This window comes from Mustela nivalis (genome assembly GCF_964662115.1).
Source record: "Mustela nivalis genome assembly, chromosome: 16".
Taxonomy (NCBI): Eukaryota; Metazoa; Chordata; class Mammalia; order Carnivora; family Mustelidae; genus Mustela; species Mustela nivalis.
In genome coordinates, this window is record NC_139035.1 from 48,870,205 (window position 1) to 48,886,988 (window position 16,784).

The 16,784-nt window shown below is 35.2% G+C and overlaps 1 protein-coding gene across 6 annotated transcripts in view; it reads left to right on the forward strand.

Moving 5' to 3' along the window:
• Nucleotides 1-16,784, forward strand: part of UCHL5 (ubiquitin C-terminal hydrolase L5) — a 44,812-nt gene that overhangs the window by 8,401 nt on the left and 19,627 nt on the right. For 5 of the 6 annotated variants that reach the window (XM_082703950.1, XM_082703951.1, XM_082703952.1 and 2 more), the window contains exons 2-3: nt 196-259; nt 1,639-1,744. The exons of the other annotated variant lie outside the window; for it this stretch is intronic. In XM_082703950.1, coding sequence (XP_082560076.1) covers nt 196-259; nt 1,639-1,744 — 170 coding nt within the window. The remainder of the gene's footprint in view (nt 1-195; nt 260-1,638; nt 1,745-16,784) is intronic. 6 annotated transcript variants of the gene reach the window in all.

Consider the following 16,784-nt stretch of genomic DNA (forward strand, 5'->3'; position numbering starts at 1 on the left):
ACTCCCATTACAAATAACTAGGAAGTAGTAAAAGAAGTAAAAGGATTTGGCTGTGAACTTCATCAGTTTTACCATTTCATTTTATCTTATCTCATTGTCCCTAACTGCATTTTTTTTCCAGTTAGCATTTTATTTAATGATGAAGGAAAAAAAATGAGCTACTTTGTTTTCTAAAGAAATGATTTCTTGTATCAGGTTGCCGAGGAGCCCAAGTAGAAGAAATATGGAGTTTAGAGCCCGAGAATTTTGAAAAATTAAAGTAAGTATGATCTTAGCTGTGTTAAAAATAGTATGTCCGTACTTTAAGCAGACTGTTTTCTGTTTATTTTACTTGGCTTGCTTTAGAATGATTACATCATCTCCTTTAAGTCTTTCTTTGCTCTTGTGAGAAAGGTACTATTACTCTCATTTTAGAACCCAGACCTGAGACTCATATTGGTAACTTTTAAGCGATTAAAAAGTAAGTCTCTGTAATTCCATGTCAGAATTGGTTGACTGGTTGATTTTTTACAATATTCACTTGTAGATCAATGGGGTCAGAACACAGGACACATTTTAACATTAAAAACATAATAAGTTAATCTACAAAAGCATATTTACTAGATAACCTATATTAATAGTAATTCAGAACTTGTCTATACATTATCACATTGCTTTTTGGGGAGGTTCCAGTTCAGATTCTAGGAAATACCTTCCTTTTCCCCATCTTTATGACTCAAATCACCTCTTTAAGACTCCCCTAACATCAATCTCCATGCCCGCAAGCATTGACCCTGTATTGTGAATAGAGGGCTAGAGGAATTTTCATTGGGGGGAGAATTCTTGGATTCTTGGAATGTGACAAGGAGTAGGCTTCTAGAGGGGAAATGGGGACTGTAGGGATATAGCTACCGTTTTTAATAGTAAAGAGATCATTTGCTTCTCCCTACTTTCCCCTTCCCCACAGAAGAACAGTGACTTGAGATGAATTAAGGGATCAATTCTGGCTGAGTGATCAGGAAAGGTTAATTAAAATGTGTCATTTGAACTGTCTTTAAAGGCTAAGAAAGGGTTTTGTTGCATGGAAGACAGTTATAAAAGACTGGAGAGAATCCTAAAGTGGTGATTTAATGTTTCATGGGCAACAAGAGTTCCTTTAGGGAAGTGGATGACTTAATTATGTATAAGATAGCATCCATTCATACTGCAGTTTGATGATTTTTCATGAATCCAACAATTATATAAAGGTGACAATATATTTTATAATATATATGCTATAAGCCATTTATCTATAAATATCCCATGTGAATTTTATTCATATAGATTAAAATTCAGTCTACGGTTAACAGCTTCTTTTAGTCTTGTGATGTTCTTATTTTTAGGTTTTAGTGAAGTGGTACAAGGTAGAAGTGCATAACCCAGATTTGAGAATAAACCTTTTATTTTAATTCTGTTTTATCTAATGTAATTTTAAGGCTTATTAACCATGTTCTAGGCAACATTCTAGTGATTCAATGACAATAGAAATCTTAAAAAATTTTCTCAAACTTACTTTGTTTGCAGTGTATTTGTTAAGTAGCTGATTAAAATGTAATGTATTGACAGCATGTTAAAAAAAAAACAGGTTTTGGTGTCACTAATTTGTATTTTATTTTGTAGGCCAGTTCATGGGTTAATTTTTCTTTTCAAGTGGCAGCCAGGAGAAGAACCAGCAGGCTCTGTAGTTCAGGACTCCAGACTTGACACAATATTTTTTGCAAAGCAGGTATGCTCCTTGGGTACTCTGAAGTCTTGAGAGTTTTATAAACAAGTCTATTTCATTTTTGTGTCTTTGGTGTTGCAGTCCTCAAGCTTTTTTGTCTTAGGACCGCTTTACATTTTTAAAAATTGTTGAGATCTCCAAAGAGCTCTTCTGTTTATATGGATTATATTTATCAATATTTATTATATTAGACATTAAGACAGACATTTTGAGATAAATTTTTTTTTTTAAAGATTTTATTTATTTATTTGACAGAGAGAGAGAGATCACAAGTAGGCAGAGAGGCAGGCAGGGAGAGAGAGGCAGAAGCAGGCTCCCTGCTGAGCAGAGAGCCCAATGCGGGGGCTCCATCTCAGGACCCTGAGATCATGACCTTGGCCTAAGGCAGAGGCTTAATCCACTGAGCCACCCAGGTGCCCCCATTTTGAGAGCATTAATTGATTTTAAAAAACAGTAAATGCATTATATGTTAAAATAAGTAACACATTTTTTAGTGAAATATAATCACACTTAACCAAACAAAAAAAATTAGAAAGAAGCTTTACATTTACATTTTACATTGTTTTACATTTTTGCAGATCTAATGTCTGGCTTAATAGCTCACAGCTAGATTCTCCTTTCTGCTGCTTTATTCAATCTGTTGCAGTATTTTTGTTTTGTTTTGTTTTTGGCTGAAATATATGAAGATATATCGATTTCACACATATGTAGTTGGAAAGGGAGGAGTATTTTAATGTCTTTCAGAGAATTATGGATATTCTTTGATATCAAAACTCTAAAAATGTTGCTTTCTTAAAGGTTAGTTGCAGGTGACATCTGAAACCATATCATTGAACTTTACTCCTTATTATATTAAAAACTTTGGTTTATCTTGCTGTGCAAATGGGTCTTTTACTCGTGCAACATTTGATAACATTGTGTATTGGTCATTTTGAAAGTTCACCGACTTATACAGATCTTCTGAATGTTGACACATTTGATTACATACATTATCAATAAATCACATGTGTATCATCAGAAGTCATTAAGTATCATGAAACTTTTAAACTAATAGTGGAATATCTTAATCTTACCAAATTCTAATTTTCACTTGAAAGTTCAAATTTTATAAATAAAACCAAATATTGTCAGGGATTTTCCTTCAAGTAACAGGCTCATTTCACTCAGTTCAAAGAAAAATACCTGCTGCAAACCCTGTTGAACAACCATATTTGTCTGCCATTTGTGTTTTCAAATGAAAAAGATGTTCCTCGATAAAAGTAGCCAACTTAGCTCACAACTCAAAGAGTCGTACTACTGCCTTTTGTTGAAATGACTAGCATATTTTGGTTTGCAGCAGAAGTGCTTTATTTGTGCTATTTCATTTGGTAAAATATTACAGACTTGTATTTCAAAGTCAGATTTTAGTAAAAATTTACTGCTTCATTAAAGACAGTCTTCAGTAAAACTGTTTTTTTTTTCTTTTTCTTTCTTTCTTTTTCTTTTTTTTAAGCTATCTATGTCGATGAAACAGTTTAATGCCACTGCCCAGATTTGGTGCTAAAATACCAGCAGTGTTATTTGTTGCTATTCTATACTGCTATAGATACTATGTCTATATCTATTTCTGTTATTCTATCAGTGCAAATGTGAAAGCAGGGTAGAAGTCAAAAACTATCTTTGAATTATTATGGGAACAATTTTTGAGCACATGAACCCCTTGAGAAGCGTCTTAGGAATTCCCAGGAGTCCATGGACTGCACTTGAGAACTGCTGTTTTAGTATATACAGTGCAGTGGTGAATATTATTATATGCCTCCATACATTTGGTCCATTTTTTGGAAAAGCTGAAAAAGAGAATGATAAAAGAGGTTTGATTAATGTTTAAAATCTAAGCTAAATTTGATGACATTGTTTGAAAATTGCACTCATTTCTGAGACTCAAAAAATTGCTTAGGATAATCTGTTTAACCTTTAGAAAGGTTGAAAATAAAATGGCTAAATCTCACTACTGTCCTTTGGATGAAGCCTTTGCCATTCCACTTAGGAACTTGTTTTCCCTTTTCTTCTTACTACTACTTTCCACTTTCCTCCAGCTTTTTAAAATTGAGTGTTTTTTAGAGAAATTATCACTTTCTTCTTTTATTTTAAGGGTTAAGAGAATATTATCGTGTATTTATTTTCTGATAGCAAAAATTCAAGTACAGAAATATATAGTAATAAGAATGACTGACTTTGTAATCCCACACCCTTCTCTACTAACCACTTCTAATGGTTTGACTCATTCATTTAATCAACAAGTCGTTTTGAGCACCCGTTTTGTGCTAGGCATTGTTTTAGGTACTAGAGGTATAATGGTGAATAAGACAGGCATGCCTCTTAATTTCAATAATGAAAACAATACAGCAGTAGCCAACATTTACCATTCTTACTGTGTATCAGCTATTATGCTTTAGATATCTTACTTATTTAATCCTTGCAACAACTCTGTGAGGTTGTTACCCTAATATTACCGATGAAGAAATTGAGATCTGGAAAAATTAACTTATTTTTCAGAGGTCACACAGAATTTAAAGCCAGGTCTAAAACCTAGGTTTGTGATTCCACATGCCATACTATCTCCCACATTGTCTTTTTATATGCTAACATATTCTCATTATAATTTTCTTACTAAAGTTGGATTGTTATGCAAAATATTTTGCATCTTTTTTCACTTAATGATAAAAGTTTGGCTTTGCTCCATTTCCATACACATTTCAGTATTAGCTAACATTTTCTTAAGGTTCATTAGGTACTTCCATATGTATTATTTTTATGTATTAATTTATTTGTAGTAGCCAATACTCACAACAACACTTTGTGGTTTTATACATTCCTTATTATTTCACAGATGTGGAAACTGAGCCCAGAGAGGTTATGCAACTTACCCAAGTTATGCAGCTAGGCATTGGCAGAGCTGGGGTGCAAACTCAGGCACTGTAGCTCTGAAGTTTATGCTCTCGACCACATCATGACATAGTCTTTTTAAAAGATAGTGTCCTATAATTTATTGGTGTAAATGTCCTACAATTTATTTAACTAATCTCTTAATGATCAACATTTTGAGTTTGTTTATTTCTCTAACACAACTAATTTGTTTATGTATTATAATACTTGTACTTATGTATTATTGTACAACAGTAATTTTTTTTTAAAGATTTATTTATTTATTTGACAGAGAAATCACAAGTAGGCAGAAGTAGACAGAGCAGCAGGCAGAGAGAGAGGGAGAAGTAAGCTCGCCGCTTAGCAGAGAGTCTGATGTGGGGCTCGATCCCAGCACCCTGAGATCATGACCTGAGCTGAAGGCAGAGCCTTAACCCATTGAGCCACCCAGGTGTCCCTACAACAGTAATTCTAATTTCAAAATTGCAGGCTGTGATTTTCAGGATCTAGGTAGTAGAGAAAAAGTAGGAGACAGATAATTTTTTAAAAAAACATTTTGTTTATTTGACAGAGAGAGAGATTACAAGTAGGCAGAAAGGCAGAGAGAGAGAGAGAGAGAGAAGCAGGCTCCTTGCTGAGCAGAGAGCCCCACGTGGGGCTTGATCCCAGGACCCTGAGATCATGACCTGATCCAAAGGCAGAGGCTTAACCCATTGAGCCACCCAGGCAACCCAGAGACAGATAATTTTAAAAGTCCTTCAGGTGTTTTTCTCCTTGTAAAGGAAGATTTTTTTATATTTTAAGGTATATAAATATATATGCTCATTTTACAAAATTTAAGCATTGTAACTATAAAAGTCCCTTATAATCCCTGCTTCAGAGATAACCACAGAAATTATTTATATTCTTGAACATTTTCTCTGTGTGTATGTGTGCATTTAATTTCTTCCACTCTGTATGTCTTTCACACTAAATTGTGAACCTGGGAGTCTGAGGTTTTGTTTTTATGTACAGTCCCTAGCACATAGTAGATATCCAATAAATGTAGACTGAGATCTTTATCTCTAACAGTATTACAGTTAACACTAATATTAACTAACACTATAACATTAATGATTTATAGAGGTCTAAGTATTTTTAAGGTAAAAGAAAGTACTCTAAAGAAAAATGTTCTAGGGTTTGAATTTGTAATACTTTTCTAGGTCTGTATTTCTGTCTTAACTAAAATTTAATGTTTCATTTGTATTATATTATTCCTGCCATATTTATTAATGTCAAGGATTTGTGATTTTCCAGTAATACTGGGTATTTTTTATACTGTATTACCTCAGCAGTTCGTATTGAACTGAATCAGTATTTCCCAAAAATATCTTTTAGTCTTTTTAGTGTATGCCTCCTTTGAGCCTATGCCAGAAACTTTGTATTACATAAATATATAATCCTTAATTCTAGGCTTCAGTAACTAATAATGATTTTATCCAGGAGTCTCCTATTTTCAGAAAATTAAAAAATGTAATTAAAATTAAAATTATATTTATATAAAATATTTATATATTTATATAATTAAAATATTATATATTTATAATTTAATGTAATTAAATTTTTAAAAATTGAAATTAAAATTATATTTATATGAAATATTTATATATTTATATAATTAAAATATATATTTATAATTTAATGTAATTAAATTATATTTATTTATGATAAGGTTATACATATTAACTAAATATTTTTGGTATTTATGGGTGGAATTACATCAGTTTAGAGAGGTAATAGTAATACTGGTGTCTTAAGCTGATCATACACTCTAATTGTGGAACTGCATGTACGTGGATCACTGATTAAGAAGTATTAAGAAAAGAATCTCCATGGGGTGCCTGCTTTTCCCTCTCTCTGCTGCTCTGCCTGCTTGTGTCTCTCGCTCCGTCAAATAAATAAATAAAATCTTAAAAAAAAATGACATTTGGTAGTACTTCGCTGTTCGATGTCATTCTCTTGTTTTCACTTTCCACCAATTTATTTGTTTAGATGGTCCTTGCTAGGATTGTACTGGGTTTGTCTGATTACTTAGTCAGTCTTCCAGGAAAGCATGATTGCCTACAATGTGCCAGATACTGTGCTAGGTGCTTGGAGAATGATAAATAGTCATAATCCCTGCCCATGGTCACCAAGCCGCCCTCACTTCTGACAAGTGAAAGTTTGGGGGCGGTCCCCAAGACCACCCTCAGTTTCTATAATGTGCTAGAAAAACTTAGACTTTATTGAAAGCTGTTAGAGTTACGGTTATGGTTTATTACAGTGAAAGATACAGATTAAATTCAGCCAAGGGAAGAGATGGATGGGACAGAGTATGGGAAGGTTCCTTGCTCAGAGCTTCCCATTGTCTTCTCCCAAGAGTCACAGATGGCACTAACTTTCCTGGTAACCATATGGGACAGTACATACAGAGGATTGTCATCCAGGGAATTTCAACCAATTCTTGGTATCCAGACTTTTTTTTTTTTTTTTTTTAAGATTTTATTTATTTATTTGACAGAGATCACAAGTAGGCAGAGAGGCAGGCAGAGAGAGAGAGAGAGAGAGAGAGAAGCAGGCTTCCTGCGGAGCAGAGAGCCCGATGCAGGGCTCGATCCCAGGACCCTGAGATCATGACCCGAGCCGAAGGCAGCAGCCCAAACCACTGAGCCACCCAGGCGCCCCGGTATCCAGACTTTTTATTTGGCTTCAGTCTCATAGACCTGGCTGACCACCCACCACGGCTGACCTCAGTCACTAGTTACCAAATTCTCCCCGAAGTCACAGTGACTACCTTTGTGGACCAAATGCCCCAGGTAAACAAAGATGCTCTTATGAGGCCTGGCTTTTCAGGAGCTTAGAGTTTACCTCCCAGAAGCCAAGGGCAAGGGCAAGTCCTCTTTTTGGACAAGGTTAAATTTTTTATTATATATATGAAAATGGGACTTGACCCCTTTAGGGAGATCTGAGAAAGTTCTGAATAATCGACAGTTCAACTGAAGTCTGAAGGTTAAGTAGGTATTAACTGGGGTAAAGAGGTTGAGGATCATCCCAGATTAATAGCAGCTTTATAGTAAAAGGGAATAAGAGTAAAATGTACTGAAAGAGGGCCAGTTGTAGCTGGCATATAGAGAGCAAGGGGAAGATGGCATGAGATGAACAGGCAGCATGTTAATCAGAATTAGGTACAGTTAGGGCGCCTGGGTGGCTCAGTGGGTTAAGCTGCTGCCTTCGGCTCAGGTCATGATCCCAGGGTTCTGGGATCGAGTCCCGCATCGGGCTCTCTGCTCAGCAGGGAGCCTGCTTCCTCCTCTCTCTCTCTCTGCCTGTCTCTCTGCCTACTTGTGATCTCTCTCTGTCAAATGAATAATAAAAAATCTTTTTTTTTTTTTTAAAGATTTTATTTATTTATTTGACAGACAGAGATCACAAGCAGGCAGAGAGGCAGACAGAGAGAGAGAGAGGAGGAAGCAGGCTCCCTGCTGAGCAGAGAGCCTGATGCGGGACTCGATCCCAGGACCCTGAGATCATGACCTGAGCCGAAGGCAGCGGCTTAACCCACTGAGCCACCCAGGCGCCCCAATAAAAAATCTTAAAAAAAAAAAAAGAATTAGGTACAGTTAGATGTAGAGAGACACACTGGTTTATAAGAAATAGAAGTTTTTCTCTTTCACTTCCAAGAACTGTCAGAATTACAGGCTCTTTTGTTGTGTTCCTTTGTGTGTGGATTCTATTCTAAAGATTACTTTGGAGTTTTAGCCATTCTGTCTTAATTGGACTTTCCAGAAAGCAGAAAGGGGACAGCACACTTCTCTCCTTTTATGGACATTTTTTTAGAATTTCCCTATGTTACATGTTTACTTCTTTCTGGCCAGACCTTAGTCATATAGCTGTACTTAGCAGCAAAGGGGAGTGGGAAAGTTGTCTTCCTTCCAGGGTCATGGACCTTGATAAAATTTGGGTACTTTATTCATCTGGAAGAAGAAGAAGATGGTTATTAGAGAATATCAGCCTTCTGGCAAACATGTTGACAGAGGTCAGATCATGTATGGTATTTTAGGCCATGACTGAGACTTTGTACTTTTTTTTTTTTTTTCCTTTTTGGTATCTTAAGAGTAATAGAAGGTTATTGAAGTGTTTATTTAAAGTAGTATGACATGATCAGATTTTTATTTAGAAGAGATCTTTTTGGCCATAGTGTGGAGAATGCATATGAGGAGGAGATGCTGGTATAGAATATAAGGCTAGTTATCAGGAGGCTTTTGCAGAAGGACATGCAAAAGTAGGTGAAAGACTGGTGGTAGAGATGAGTATGAACAGATTTGAATAATACTTAGCACTCTTAACGGGTAATGGATTGGATGTGGGGATGAAGGGGGAAGACATAGCAATTAATGATGATGCCTGTGTTCTTCGTCTTTCCTTTTTTAAAAAATTCATCTTTAGGTACATGAAATAGGCTTATGATAATCCTTGATTGATGACACATACTCGTGACTCCTATTTATTTAGTTATTTTAAGTAATACAGTAAGCACCTAAGAACTCACTACGCAAGTAAACTTCATCTGTTTTTGCTTCTCTCTCACCATTGTTCAGCATAACTCATCCTCCCTCCCTCCATCCCTTGTAATCCTCATGTTGGATTTGGTATATTATTTCCTTGCTTTCTTTTCTTTTCTTTTTTTTTTTTTTTATATATAGAATTTGGGAAAGAGAGAGCTTGAGCAGGAGGGGAGAGGGAGAGAGAATCTGAAGCAAACTCAACACTGAGCACAGAGCCAGGCTTTGGGCTCCTCTCGAGATCATGACCTGAGCCAAAACCAAGAGTCACCCGCTTGACTGACTCAGCCAGCCAGGCATCCCCTTTTGCTTTCTCTTTTATATTTTTTGTAATCCTAAAAAGGGGTGTGTATATAAAATTTTGACTAGATAGAGAGTATTATGCTTACCAATTGAGAAAACAGGCAGTGCTGAAATAAAAGCACTTACATGGGGTCTCAAAATTTAAATTGGGGAGCACAGATTTGGGTAGCAACCCAAATTATGTTCCCTAGGTAGTAAAAATCAAGGGTCTTAAGACAAAAGGAATGTTTGTGTGTTTTGTTTACAAAGAATTTTGATTGATGTTGGCTCAGAAAAGACTAGTCTTGACTGAATATAGTTTGGTTGTTACGGCATTCACTTAGCAAAGTCTTACTGCAAGTTGCAGGTGTTTGGCAGAGTCCTTGGGATTTTTTCCCTTTTTCCCAATTAAAAGTTCATGGTTTTTGTCCTGTGAGGATGTGCATAAGGCCATTTCCTTATTGGCTTCCTGGCTCCATTTTATTTTATTTTATTTTAATTTTAAGATTTTATTTATTTGTCAGAGAGAGAGGGAGCACAAGCAGGGGAGTGGCAGGCAGAGGGAGAAGCAGGTACCGCCACAGAACAAGGAGCCTCAGTTGGAGGCAGATGCTTAACCTACTGAGCCACCCAGGCGTCCCGGCTGGCTCCACTTTAAAACTTCTTGACATAAATGCTTCATTTCATTTCCTCTCTCACATCCTCTGTGTGATTTTGGGGGACTTACTTTTTGTCTTAATATATATCATTAAGATTCTTCTATAAATTGTTTATCTTCATAGTTCCTTTATTTTGCATGCTGTATAGGATCAATTGCCTGAACATGCTAGGTTTATTTACTTACTCTTCCTAGACTGACATTTGAGTTTTGCATCTGAGTTACTATGAATTGTGTGACTAGAAACATTTTTCTACATGTCTGCTGCTGTATATATGCAGATTTTTCCTGGTGTATACCTAGAAGTAGAAATGACTACTTAATATGATACATAAAGGTATCAAAATGTTTTATGAAGTAGATACTCCTATAACACTCCCATTAGCAGTATCTGAGTAACTATGTAGCGGCATGCTCCAATGTGGTATTGTCAGGTATTTGCCAGCCAGCTTGTTTCAAAATGGTACTTCATCATGGTCTTGGTTTACATCTCCTTTTACATTTTGAAAGTGACATATGTGTTTCTTCTGTGAAATTTCTGTTTGTTTTTATTTTTCTAAGGGGTGAACTATGCTTTTCTTTTTGATTTGTAGGAGTTGTTTATGAGTTCTTGATACTGCTTCTGCAAGTTGGCATACCTTTTCTGGGTGTATTTTTTTTTTTTTTTAAGATTTTATTTATTTATTTGACAGAGAGAGAGATCACAAGTAGGCAGAACAGCAGGCAGAGATAGAGGAGGAAGCAGGCTCCCTGCTGAGATCATGACCTGAGCTGAAGGCAGAGGCTTAAGCCACTGAGCAACCCAGGTGCCCCTTCTGGGTGTCTTTTGAGGAGTAGAATTTTATATTTTAGAGCCAGTGCTTTTTATATCTTGTTTAATAAATTGTTATCTATCTGAAGTTGTAAAAGATATTTACCTGTGTATTTCAATTTTAATTTTCATTTTTTAAAAAACATATTTTATTTATTTATTTGACACAGAGAGAGAGATCACAAGTAGGCATAGAGGCAGGCAGAGAGAGAGGGGAAAGCAGGATTCCTGCTGAGCAGAGAGCCCGATGTGGGGCTCAATCCCAGGACCCTGAGATCATGACCTGAGCTGAAGGCAGAGGCTTAACCCACTGGGCCACCCAGGTGCCCCTCCATTTGAATTTTCGACATCTATGTTTGTAATTCCTTAGGAGTTGGGTTTTGGTATAGCATGTGAAATAGGAGTTCAGTTTTATCTTTTCCCATATGGATCATCTTTTTTTTTTAGCCTCATTTATTAAACATCTGTTTTCCTTACTTATCTAACATTCTGCCTCTGTTGTATATCAGACTTTGTGTGTTTTCTGGACTCTGTTCCACTCATCAGATTGTCGCTGTGCCAGTATCACTGTCCTAATTGCTTTCACTTCTTCATAAGGTCTGCTATTTAATAGGTCATGTCTTCCATCCCTGCTCGTTTTTAGAAATATCCTTCTGTTCTTGGCCCAGTGCTCTTCAATTAAATTTCAGAGTCATCTAACCAAGTTGTATGAAAAATTTTGTTGGAATTTTGAATGGAATAGCATTGACTATAAATATCACTTTGGGGTGAATTTATATCTTCATATTAAGTCATGAACATAGTATGTATCTATTTAGATCTTTATTATCTTTAACATGTGTAATTTTCTCTGTAGAGGTAATTTCCTCTTCTGTTAGATTTCTCCTAACTCCTTGATATTTCTGTTATAATTATAAGTCCTATCTTCTTTTCAATTTTCTAGGTTGTTCGATGCTGGCCAAAAAATGCAGTTCACTTTTATGTTTGAATATTTAGCTATCTTGCTAAACTCTTCTTTTATCTCTAATATTTGTTTGTTGGTGTTTTTGAGGGGGTTCTATCTAAATTACTCTATCAAATGATAACAGTTTTATTTCCTCCTTTCAAATCCTTACACCTCTGATTCATTTTTCTTTCTTTCTTTTTTTTTTTAAGGATTTCTTTTATTTTTTTTTTCTTTTAAGATTTTATTTATTTAGTTGACAGAGAGAAACACAGCTAGAGAGGGAACACAAGCAGGGGGAGTGGGAGAGGGAGAAGCAGGTTTCCCACCAAGCAAGAAGCCCAATGTGGGACTCTATCCCAGGACCCTGGGATCACGACCTGAGCCAAAGGCAGACGCTTAATGACGGAGCCACCCAGGCGCCCCCTAATTTATTTTTCTTAGTGCCTAAGACTTTCAATAAAATTATCATGATTTTAAAGGGAATGCTTTTACCATTTTCTTGTTTTGGTTGATGATTACTCTGGTTTTTATTTTTATTTTTCTAAATGTTTTTTAAGTAAGGGCATTCTTTTTATTAATTTAGTGAATGTCTTTATTGTGAAAAATTTTCAAGTGATTTTTCTGCACATACTGTAATGATCGTGTTTATTTTTCTCTTTTAATCGATTAATGCAGTCAGCTATGTTAATGATTTTTCTAAATATTATATCATCCTTCATATTTGGGATAAGCCCAGTTGGTCATGATATATTCTCTCTTTATGTACTGTCAGATTTAATTCAGTATTATTTGTTTAGTGTTTTGCATTTGTATTTATAAATGAAATGGACCTTAATTTTCTTTTCTCCTAATGGCTTTGATTAGTTTTAGTATTATGGGTTTGGTAGCTTCATGGAATGAATTGGAATTTCCTCTTTCTTTTATTGTTCCAAAGAATTTATATAAAGTTTAGATGATCCTTTTTTTCAGATTTTATTAGAATTGGCCTATATAGTCAATTCTGGGCCTGGTATTTTCTTTGTGAGTATATACATTAAACTATTGGTTCAATTTAATAGTTAAAAGACCATTTAAGACACTTCTTTCTTCTTGATTTGGTTTTGCTAAGATTTTTTTAAAAATTTCTCCATTTTATAAAAATCTTTCATATGGATACTAATATCCATATAAAGCAAAATTGTTTCATATGGATATTAGTATGCCCTTACTCTTTTTAACCTTATTTTATTTTATTTTTTAAGATTTTTATTTATTTATTTGAGAGAAAGCATGAGCAAGGGGAGGGACAGAGGGTTCTAGAAGGAGACTCCCTTTGGAGCAGGGAGCCAATGCGGGGCTCCATCCTAGGATTCCAGGATCCGGACCTGAGCAAAGGCACATGCTTAACCCACTAGTCACCCAGACACCCAGCATTTGTTGTTGTTGTTGTATTCCTGACTCCTAGAATTTTGACTACATATTTGTGTGATACAGGTTTTAAAAAGCCATTAATCTCACCTTTTATTGTTTCATATCTGTTTCATAGGGTAATCTAGCTGATCTTGTTTCTGTTCTCAGCCATCTTCAGTCCTTGCTGAAAATTGTCATCTGAATCTTTCATAATAAAAACCCTATATTTGTTATGTTATTTTCCTATTAAAAATCATCTGCTCCTAGGGCAAACTACTAATTGCTCAAGGCCAGTGATTTTCAAGGTAACAAATGATGCCATACCCTGACCACAACCATTCTAATACAAACCAATACGCTTATTGTCTCTTGAACATACCACATGAATCTGTTCCTTTGTTCAGACCCTCTTGCTTCCCTAAATGAATTTCCTTCTCTTCTCTCTAGGTCCTGTCAAGCTTTCAAAGCTCTGTTAAAATTTTACATTCATTGAGAAAGCTATGATACTTCAGTTAAAGATGATTTCTTCCTTCATCATTTTGGATTTCTGTTCATCTCTTTTTCATGTATGGACTTTTTTCTAAATTTTTCATAGGCAGGACATATATATTTTTTCGATTTTGTGTTTATTTTAGAGTCACCTTCCCTTTAGGACCCCACAGTTTCATTCTCAACCTTTTTTTCCCCTTGACTATAAACAAATACTGAAAACATTTTTATTTTATAACTACAACTTAGTGAAAATTGACTGTGATTTATAATGCAGTACTTAAAACTATTTTAGGAGCATTCCTCTGAGCACCCACTATATTCTTTTGTATAAACTATGAGAAAAGTTATTCTGTAGTCCAGGGGTTGCTAATCAAATGGCTGTAGTATAAGGTTGGCAACATGCATGCGTGAACTGAGCTGTCTGTAAGAAACAGGGAGTGGGAGAGCCTGGATGAACCAAAGAATATATGTTCTCTCAAAGGAATTCAAACCAAATTCTTAAGGTTCTTTCTGGGCCAGCCCTACTTGTGACCTCTTACTCTGGCCTTTTTTTTTTTTTTTTTAACTGTTGAACTGTACTACTGTGTTTGAAAATGTGTTACATGCCAGAGCATATAATAGAATACTCAGGATAAATTAGAGACTTAAAAAGTTGGGAACTGTAAAATAATTTATGCTGCAGTGAATTTTTTGTGACAGGAACTAAAAGTTTTTCCAAATAGATGGATGTAAGATGATTCTTATGTGAGTTTCATTGGGTGAAAGACCTCTCTCTCATTCACTGTGCATCCCACACACTACAATGTATGGCACACCTACACTGTAGGTGCTTAGTGAATATGTGAATGACTGTATGGAGGTACCCTTTTTAAGGTCTTTCTTTTGGCAGTTTTATGCTATATATAGCATAACCACTTGGTGGCGCTAGACTCATTTTTAAATCTGGAAAGCTATTTTTATACCCAGGCACACCATGATTACTATTCTTCATACACAAAATAAGCTGTAGTAAATCATAGACAGTGTGTATCATTATTAATATTGAAGGGGAAGTATTAACCACTGGATTTTTAAAAAAATATATTGAAATTGATTATAAGAAAAATGCATGTTTAACATATGTAACTTGATTACTTTGGAAGGAGCTTTTTTTCCCTATTCTTTAAAAAAGTTTTCTAAAGTGATGGATTACAGATTTGAAGTCCTTAGATTATAGGAATGCTTGAGAGGATTCTCTGCCATAGCCTCAGCATCTAACCTGGCACTGGGTACATAGTATGTCCTTAATGTGAGAATTTGAAAGAATGTTTGAATGAGTATAAATTTTAACTTCTTCTAACTTTGCTCCTACAACGCATTCCCAGATAATTTCATCCCAGATAAATTTGGTCCAAGGTAAGGGGACACTGAGTCTTACTAAGTTTTAGTAAACCAAACCTTTATGTAGTCTCCTTTATTCATTGAAATTTCTTCTCCAAATTAACTAAAGAATTGTGATTCAGAGAAAAATACATATTAAAAGAAATCAGCACTATTAATTGGATTCTAGATTTCCTGTTACTTTTCTCTAATTTGTCAGTTATAATATAGTTATGAGTACAAGATATTATCAGAGAGGATATCAGAAATGTGGTGGTATTGTTGTATTTGTTTGAGAACTGGGTAGAAGAGAATGTTTCCTAGTAGAGAAAGCAGTCTCATTGAGGAATTTTTCAAACATACTGCTGCAAATGATGTAAGAACTGGTGGATTTCACAAGACCTCAAAAGCCTCTGGCAATGTAATAAGTAGAGGACTATGAGAATTAAATACAGAAGATAATTGAAAGTTTTTCTTCTGAAATATGGCAGGATATAAATAGCTTGCTAAATTGTAAACACATAAGTGAGTTAGCATTTTGGAACGACTCTAGAAAATAGTATTTAATTATAATGTAGTAACAAAATAAACAGCAATAGTACTAAACTGTATTTTTTTTAAAGGTCATTCACCAAATTTAGTTCAACTTTATAATTAACCTTGGTGGTATTCACACTGATCATCTGAGGTTCTTTCTAGCTCTATAATCTCAACACTGTATAGGCGTTATAGGAAATATGGAAGAAGCCCTTGACCACAGTAGGTTATAATCTCGTTAGAGAGACCACATAATGGCTGAGCCAGCCTACATAGTGGCTGACTGCACAAATTCTAGAACTGGGACTATCTGCCTCTTACTTAGCTTTGTGCCCTTGGGGCAAGTTACTTAACTTCTCTGTTCCTTAGCTTCTACTAATGTAAAATGGGGATAATAATATTACTACGTCTTCATAGATTGTTGAGAGAATTAAAAGAATTAATACACGTGAAGTGCCTAGAAAAGTACCTGGCACATAGTACGTGCTATCTACATGTTTTTTCACTCTTACTAAAATGTAAGGTCCACATAATTTGCTAAATAAATTGTTAACAACTAGATGACAGCTCTGTGAAGACTGTATAGGACTGAGCTGAAAAAAATGTGTGGACAAAATGTATCCTCTCTAGGAACTCGAAGGTAGAAACTAATAGCAATTGTTGTTGGATAATTTCTCTAAAAGCCACCTAGGTGAGTTGGAGCTTATGCTGAATACGGAAATTTGGGTTAAATTTGGAGAGGCAGAAACGAATTTAGGAAGAAGTATGAATAGGAGGAAGGACAAGTTATTTTGGCTTAATCAGCCATGTTTACAATTAGGAAGGATTTGTCTTATTACCCTAACTGGTTGGTTTCACTGATGTTAGGAGTTTATTTATTTGATTTCCTAGAATCCTCAACTCCAGAATTGCAGCAAATTCCTGAAAATACATTAGAATGGAATTAAACATGTTTATTATGTTTATGTTAAGACTATATGAAATACATTTTGAAAACTATTAGCGGGACGCCTGGGTGGCTCAGTTGGTTAAGCAGCTGCCTTCGGCTCAGGTCATGATCCCAGCACCCTGGGATCGAGTCCTAT